Raw genomic sequence first — 8,900 nt, forward strand, 5'->3', positions numbered from 1 at the left:
CGAGAGAGATTTGAGACTGAGGAGAGAGGCCAGAGAAGAGAGGACGACGAGGAGAGAGAGAGAGGAGAGAGAGAGACGAAGAGAGAGAGAGAGCGGAGAGAGCTGAGTGACCTTTGTGTGAAGACGAGAGAGAGACCAGAAGAGACAGAGGAGAGACACGACACGCAAGACAGGAGAAGACCAGAGGACAGACAGGAAGAGAGACAGATGAGAGAGAAAGAATAGAGAGACACAGAGAAGACAGGGGTAGAGAGTAAAAGAAAGAAGACGGATGAGAGATGAGAGGAGGAGAGAGAGACAGGAGCGAGAGAGGGGGATGGAGAGAGATAATATTTAGAGAGCAAGAAACAGACAGACAGAGAGACAGACAGACAGACAGACAGGACAGACAGTAGAGAGAGTTGAGAGAGAGAAAAGATGACCGAGAGTAGGAAACAAGGGCAGAGAAGAGACGAAAGAAGGACGAGAATGGAGAGAGGGGGGCGGAGAGGGAGCGAGCGGGAGAGAGGAGAGAGAGAGAAGAAGCAGATAGAGAACACGCCAATAAAACAACACGCTACAGTGCTGAGATGTATACGATTTTCGTCTGCGTTCATTTTAGTTTGTAAACCGCACAAGCACAAGACGATTCTGCCTTGTTTGTTCGTGAAAAGATTAGCGCCATCAGGACTAGCAGCCGTTTGGTTTCACCACGCACGCGTTTCCCCGGCGCGATTTCCTTTGTAAAAGTCAAGCGGTCGTCTCTCTGTAGCTAGCAGCGAGATGGAGGAGACGAGGCGCTGAGATGCGAGGGGGAGGAATTGGAGTAGCGGGCGGGAAGGATAGCGAGTCGAGAGAGGAAGCGGGCATGGCTGTTGGGACGGAGGGAGGAGGGAGGGAGGGGGGAGGAAGAGCAGCTTGAGAGACGAATGAGAAGAAGAGAGAGAGGAGAACAGTACAGACAGAGAGACGGAGGTGTCCTACGGGGGAAAATAAAATCTCGTCTGCCGCGTGCTGTAACCGTTAATTATGCGCGGCACCGTTTCTCGGCCGTCGTTGCTTAGTCATTTTTCCTCCCTTTAAACGACTGTAAAACGAATGTTCGAGTTTCCCGCGACTTGATACTGTGAGGATTGTTACGCTTGGCAGTTATCGGCCTGTTGCGTATGAAGTGTACAGGATGCTAGTCAGAAAGTCTATATCAAGTAAAAATTGTCGGTTGCTAAAAGTGGTAAACCGTAGAAAAGGCAGACGCTATAATATGCTTCTCTATTCTATTTATATATTTTAATCGGTTTCTCTCATATTTTTATTTGTCGTTTTTATGGAATCTTCGGAAAATTGAATTGAGCTTTATAGAACTTTATAAAAACATCTTTTTGTGTAGCATCCAACATGCGTGCTTTTAACTAAAAAGGATCTTCAGGCGGAATAGATATTGATGCTATACTGCCCTAGAGGCCAGCGCGCCACGCTTTCGTGTTTTTAAAACATAAAATCGATCGTAGGACTCGGCATCTGTCAAGACCATACATGATGGACTAGATACTGGCTTAAATGCTGCTAAGGAAAGTGGCATCCTCTGTTTGCACTGTGATAAGCAGATTCACTTAACTGATTTTTTGTTGTTTACTGGCAAGCATAGTTGATCATTGCAACTGAAGTTCATTTATCCACGTTAAAAATTCTTCATTCTGTAAGGCCATAACTTAAGTTATTGTGCTTCAATAATTGTCCGACACTTTACTTGCGACCGTTTTTACGATATGCCTAGTTTTTCCCAGCCATCGTTATTGTTCTCATGAAAAGTGCGCGAGTGCATATCGCTATATGCGCAACATCATATCTTGATAACGTATCATATATTATTATATCGCCTAGTTTATTATTTACACGACTGATGCCTGGGGAGCGATGCTGCCTTATTCGCCGGAGCATCCCGGACCGCGTTGTGTAAAACGGTGACATTAATTTGATGTGTTAGCACATATAATATATCGATCAATTAAGTGTAAGTATCAGTCATTTAACGCGGTGAAGAACGTCCTCCGTTTAAATAAATAAATAAATATATATATATTATATATATATATATATATATATATATATAAGAAGAGAGAGGAGACGAGAGCCGCGATCTGGCGTAGGGAGAGGGGAGAGGGAAGAGAGGGACGAAGCGAGGAGAGGGTCGAGACGGGATTCCAGAGACGAGAGAGAGAGACGAGAAAGACGAGAGAGAGAGAGAGATGAGAGAGAGGAGAGAGAGAGATGAGAGAGACGATGGAGAGAGAGAGATGATGATGAGAGACGAGAGAGGAAGTCAGAGTAGAGTGTGGGAGAGAGAGGAGAGGGCGGTGCGAGAGAGAGCAGACGTGCGTGAGAGAGATGAGGCGGAGATGAGCATGAGAGCAGAGAGGGAGAGAGAGAGAGAGAGAGGGGGGGGGAGAGAGCTGCTGTATCAGATATCCCTACGTCCGATGAGGCTATTTGTCTAGGATTCTGGTCAATATTTCTAATATGCCGCCGAATGTCAATATTGGATTTCGAAGCTGGAGTACGGCGCGTGCCGTTGTTATTGTGGTCGTGTGCTTTTCCCTTATTGTTTGTATCAATGTAAGGGCACGCCATCTCTCTCTCTCTCTCTCTCTCTCTCTCTCTCTCTCTCTCTCTCTCTCTCTATCTCTCTCTCTCTCTCTCTCTCTTCCTTTCTCTCCCTCCCGCCATCTCTCTCTCTTTCCTCCTTCTCTCTCTCTCTCTCTCGCTTTCTGTATCTTTCTCCGAATGCATGGCTCTCTCCGAATGCATGGAAACTGTAGTTCACTATAAACATGATTAAATGAAGAGCACAAAGTGCGGGCGCGTAGCGTAATTTCATCGAGTCAGGAAATTTGCACTTGTCGCAGGATGTTATTGTCTACCGATCTCTGATTTGTGTCGAGATTGCTCTGCCCTTTTGGGTTCAGCGTGGAGTTGGCTGTACATCGGCTGTTTAGCCGAGCAGCTTATGGGCTTGTAGGGAATTGTGAATCTCTAGACGACGTCTGAGCACATTCGTCACCGTGAATAGGAAATTGTCGTTTGTGTTTGTTGAAAGTGCTCACAACTGTCTCAATAGGTGCTTCGGGGGGAAAAGGTGGCTGTGTGTAAGATCAAGATTCTCTCGTTACGGTGATAAAAATCAACACTCGCCTCTCAAATAATGCTGGGATTGTCATCATCAGGTCGCCTAGGATGCGAGGATTTGTTTGCATAAGTAAACAAATGACCAGTTGAATCACGGGTTAGAGTGCTGCGATTGTACCAATACAATTCGTTTACCTTTTCCTAGAACCACGTTACATTTTTTTGCCAGCTAGTATGAAAACCTCTTCAATCTATACTTGAAACTGCCAGGAACTGCCTGGAAAAACGACTTGCAGTCGTTTCCTAAAATTATTTGCTCCGAGTATGCATGCATTTCAACGCATAATAGAGCATAATTTTAGTGTCAATTTTCATGATCACGAATCTCAAACTTTGGCAATTTATGTGATAAGCTGGGCCTCTAAAATATGAGCTGCATGGACTCCTAATATTTTTTTACTTTAGGGGGCCACAGTCAGGTACTACCTTTTGTACAGGTTTTCATCACTGTGTTAATTGTCATCGGTCTGTGTTTGTATTGTTGGCAGTGCCACTCGAAAATATAAATAACTAGAGCACTCGGAGAGCACAGACCTCCGCCAAGGCAGCTGAATTCTCTCAATGTGAAATTTTTTATTAATTAATTAAGTGGAAAAATTAATTAATTAATTAATTAATTAATTAAAATTAATAATTCAATTGGATCCGGATAGTGCGAGCGTGCAGGTGCGGAGGAACCTGTGGTTTGCCCCGTGTTTGTAAGTCTACAGCCAGCGCACCTAGCGGAAGTGAACTGAAACGTGCATGTTAACAAACCCACAAACCCACAAACACACAAACCAGCACTCAAACACACGCCGGTGAAAACATAACCTCCGCCAAGCCCCTGGCGGAGGTAACAATTCTCACCCAATCTATGCGAGATTGCGAGTAGTTGAAACTGGCAGAGTAACATTCTTTAGGGGACATATATTGATTACATTCTCTAGGTCTTGATTGTTACTGCCTATTTATCACAGTCAACCATGACTTGGAGGTCGCATCTACGTAATGCTCTGTGACGAGTGTGTGTTTATACAGTGAAACCATCTCTATAGAATGGTCACCTGTCAGTAAAGGGAAATTTGGGTGTTTACCCCTAAGAGACATTTAACTAGTAACCTGTCTAGAAATGCTGCTATTGAAATTTACATAGAGTGACTTTTATATACATGTCTGACTGTATTTTCGTATAGTGGTAGCATTGTCTTTTCCTCCACCACTGTAACCATTTAATATCATTGTCGTTGTCATCATCATAATCGTCGTTCATCACCATCACCGTCATCATAATCATCGTCATTATCATCATCGTCATCATCATCATCATCATCATCATTTGTCATCACCATCATAGTCATCATCTTCATCATTGTTGTCGTCGTCGTCATCATCATTTTCATCATCATCATTGCCATTATCATCATAATCATCATCATCATCATCGTCGTCAGCAACATTGTGTTCATCATCATCATCATCATTGATCATCATCTGCGTCATTGTCGTCGTCATCATCATCATTGTTGTCGTCATCATCGTCGTCGTCGTCGTCGTCGTCGTCATCATCATCATCATTGTCGTCGTCGTCATCATCATTGTCCGTACATGTTGATGATTTCTACTTGCAGGCACAGAAGGAAGTCATCGGCTAAAGGAAGTTGACCATTTGTTGCCTTCTCTCTGCGGTTACTGTAAGTACTATATGTACCAGCTTCCAATTGACCTATCCGTCTCAATGAGATAACCATGCTCCCCTTGTATTGCTATTGTATGGAAATTTGTTGTTATAGGTCTGTCCATTAAGTTAGACTAGTTTGTGTGTATTCTTCATGCGCGAACGCGAAATTCTTGACTTCGTTCGACATTCTCCGTTGCCAAGCGTTGTCTTTGAGAACATATTCGATCACAACTAAAATTAGGTAGAGCTAATTAAGCTCAGTGATGCCGGGTGGACACGTCAAATACTGCAGAGCTATTCCGTGGACTATGGCTATTATGTTCATGGTAGCGATGAAAGTAACATTTTTAAACTTTGAGAGATCATAAGGACATAACATGCATATATTGTTAATAAAAAGAAACTCGTTAAACACGATTGCCATCTGGGAGGCGATTTTTACTTTACGTTAGAACAATCAACACGTGCACGTGCTACTTTCCTAAAATCAAGAGCGTTTGGCACCCTTTTTGAAGACGACTACAGTACTTATAATCAGAGCCTCTCACAAGGTTTAGTTTTTATTTGAAGCAGTTAGACACAACAGTGCTAATACTTGTTTTCGCTGCGCACGATGAGGGTACATACATGTTTTTCACAAGTCGTGCGCAGTACTTAGCGCACACCATGCTCCGTTGCAAAAAAACCAGCTCGATCGCGTGCGAGCAAAATTCAGCCATGTGCGGCCGGCTTTAGGGATAAACATTTCATTGGTGAGGATTCAGCTTTCCGGAAGGAAGGGTAATAACTCTGCGCTTTACTCCGTAATCGTATGATTGAAAATGAAGGGGAAAATGTGATCAAGACAAATGATTTGTATGGTATGAAAAGAAAAAAGTGCAAGACTGCGTACGTGTTATCCAGAATCATTATTTAAGCATATTAATGTTTATATTAACGCTACATGTGTGTTTAATATGTTTGGTATAATTATCAATTTATACATATATAGGAAGCATCAATATTAGGAACGTATTAAAATTTGCTGCGTCTTTATGTTATACCGATTTCTTTTGCAGGTGCAGACCATGTTTGGGGGACAGGAGAAAACGTTTCATCTAAATGTCTAGGTAGGTGACTATATAATTTTCAGATCAAATGCAGGTCCCGTCCGGGCCGAATTCCTTTGATGGGGGGCAATATTTCATAACTCGGCATAATTTAGTAATGAATGACTAGGGAAGACGTATATTATAGTATACATAAAGCTAACGATATTAATACCTATCCAGAAGCGTCTGGCAGCACTGTCTTGTATGCAGTATAGTTTGTTTCTAAAATCTGGGATAAAGTGCAGTAACATTGTTTCTAAAATCTGGGATAAAGTGCAGTAACATTGTTTCTAAAATCTGGGATAAAATGGTGATTTACCTGCAGGCATATATGTGACAATATTATTCATTGCATGCACTTAATGTGCTTCATATATATTTGGGGTTCGTGTCAGAGCCTCTTAAAGGAACTTCGTCCTGGTACTTTAGTCGCTTCCGGCTAAAGGCCGCCGCACACCAGCCGATTTTTCACGCGATTTGATCGGCCCGATAGAAATCAGCCGATATCGGGTAGGTGTGCGCGTTCATTTGTAGACGATTTTATTTTTATCGGGTGATCGTTCCAAATCAAACATGTTTGATTTTGAACCGATGAGCCGATTTTACAAACGATGAAGCGATGAAGCGATGAAGCGATGTAGGTGTGCGGTGGCCTTAAGTCTATGCAGTATAGTTTGTTTCTAAAATCTGGGATTAAATGCAGTAACATTGTTTCTAAAATCTGGGATAAAATGGAGATTTACCTGCAGGCATATATGTGACAATATTATTCATTGCATGCACTTAATGTGCTTCATATATATTTGGGGTTCGTGTCAGAGCCTCTTAAAGGAACTTCGTCCTGGTACTTTAGTGGCTTCCGGCTTAAACTGTGCTTTTAAACCTAAGCTCTGGTGAGAAGTCACAGGTACAAAAAACTGCTCGAGGTTATAGGTTTTCTCCAAGCTATTTTTCCTAACAAGTGTAACTGTTGCTGGACCAATGGTGTAAATAAAGTTTATTTAAGTTTATTGTGTTTAGCGTATCTAATATTGTTCCCGAGATATAGCACCGCTGTCACTCATGTAAGTTACTGCCTCAATAAGATTACTGGCATGGTGCGAAATATCGGCGAAACGCGATTTCGGCGTTTTCTTGCAGGTAACATGGGGACGGTGCCCTTTTTTCAGTTCCCGTTTCAAGCATATAACATTCACTTATAATTAAGTCCATGTTTTCGCGCGCAGACGCACACTCACGCACACGCGCGCACACACGCACACACACACACACACACACACACACACACACACACACACACACACACACACACACACACACACACACACACACACACACACACACACACACACACAAACACACGCAAACACACGCAAACACACGCGCACACACACGCGCGCGCTCACGCACACGCAGTTTTTACTGTAATTTGTGATTGTAATTGTTTCAAATTAGTTGCATTAATTACTTGAAATTACACTTTTAATTGATATTTGAACTATTTATTAGCATAATTGCTACCACTAAAATCTACCGCTTATACTCCAAAGGTCGACGTTGAAGTGCGTGTCGCTGAAGGCAAATTATCCACCAGGGGCCTCTTATAATTATTACACCTCGTAAACATGCGAATGGCGGCTCGCGGGTAACCAATCATGCGTGTAAAACACGCGCAATGTTTGCTCCCCATTCATGCGATTGCGCGATTATCCACGTGGGGGCAGCACCGTCAAAAGCACTAAGCGCACAGAAATGCAGCCGTGTTCACGTAGGCGCAGTGTTTGAGGAAGAGGGCGCATGTATTCATTCATAAATGTTTCACTCGCGACTGTTGCTCTGTGCTGTAACAAATACTGCCTTATTTATGAGATCGATCTAAAGTCCATCGTCTCGCGCTAGACGTGAGTGGGGCTAGCTGCTCTGTCGGGGAGCCTGCATGCATGTGTAATCACACACTATAGTGTAGAACGCCGATAGAAAAATCCCAGAATCAATCACGTTAAAGTTTTAATCGCTTTCTGGTAACGTTGCTGATACTCTATACGTATGTAGTAAGTGCTGTTAGGTTAGTGTGTGTGTGGGGGGGGGGAGATTCACAGGCTACTACTATTGATGATTTTCGACAGTTAGTGCCTTCGATCACCACAGTAAAGTCCCCTGTAATTTGGAAAAGAGGCATCATAAACCTATCATTTTGACATTTGTCAACCACTTGCTCTGGTTTCAGTCGTGATTCGTCCACCGTTGTTCACACAGTTGAATGGGGGCAGTCCACGTACTAACTACAAGACGGGTGCTTGTTCCACGTCTAAATCTTTTAATTTCCTGTGTACATTCTCTGGCATATTACGCCAACTCGCTTTTCTGAGAAACCCTGGAACATCCTCATTGGAAGTAGTGCTGTTTGTTTCGTCTAGCGGATCATAAGAGTATGAGGCGATATGTAATAAGGCTGAATAATAATTTCCTGCCTAGCTAAAATTACAGACGTATTATTAATTAATGTAGTAATTTTACTGTGCTGCGCGGCGCATGCACGTCGACGTGCCTGCCTGCAGGCTGCGACCTCTTATGTTACTGCCTCTGCCTGCGTGTCTTCTAACTAAGTAATGCACGAGAAATGGCGCGAGATAAGGATCCCGTGGCTGTGCTCTGGTGATCATGCTTTCAATGTTAGCATATTTATTTAATGCATGATTTTAAGTTAATGGACGTATATCAAGACTACTGCATGAATTAATAAGGATACTTATTCTTCAAAAAGCCTCTCTGTGTACCATATCGACATGCCAGTCAGTTAATCATTCCGCTCTTCTTGAATATGCCCGACAATCTTTAATGGTATTCACTTAGCAAATCAAAAGTATCGTATTACAAATGAACCATATATGTTATATAAGTATTAAAGTGATTACGTCACCGTAAATAGTAAAAAATAAAAAATATATTTCCACTTTTTCACAAAATATAAGTAATTCTGTTAACTT

The 8,900-nt window shown here is 42.6% G+C and overlaps 1 protein-coding gene across 2 annotated transcripts in view; it reads left to right on the top strand.

The window, feature by feature from the left end:
• The window catches only part of LOC106811233 (phosphatidylinositol 3-kinase regulatory subunit alpha-like), a 215,096-nt gene that overhangs the window by 76,068 nt on the left and 130,128 nt on the right, over positions 1-8,900 (top strand). For both annotated transcript variants that reach the window (XM_014814790.1, XM_014814797.1), the window contains exons 3-4: positions 4,773-4,835; positions 5,881-5,931. In XM_014814790.1, coding sequence (XP_014670276.1) covers positions 4,773-4,835; positions 5,881-5,931 — 114 coding nt within the window. The remainder of the gene's footprint in view (positions 1-4,772; positions 4,836-5,880; positions 5,932-8,900) is intronic.

The sequence above is a fragment of the Priapulus caudatus genome, unplaced genomic scaffold (assembly GCF_000485595.1).
Source record: "Priapulus caudatus unplaced genomic scaffold, Priapulus_caudatus-5.0.1 Scaffold18, whole genome shotgun sequence".
Lineage (NCBI taxonomy): Eukaryota > Metazoa > Priapulida > Priapulimorpha > Priapulimorphida > Priapulidae > Priapulus > Priapulus caudatus.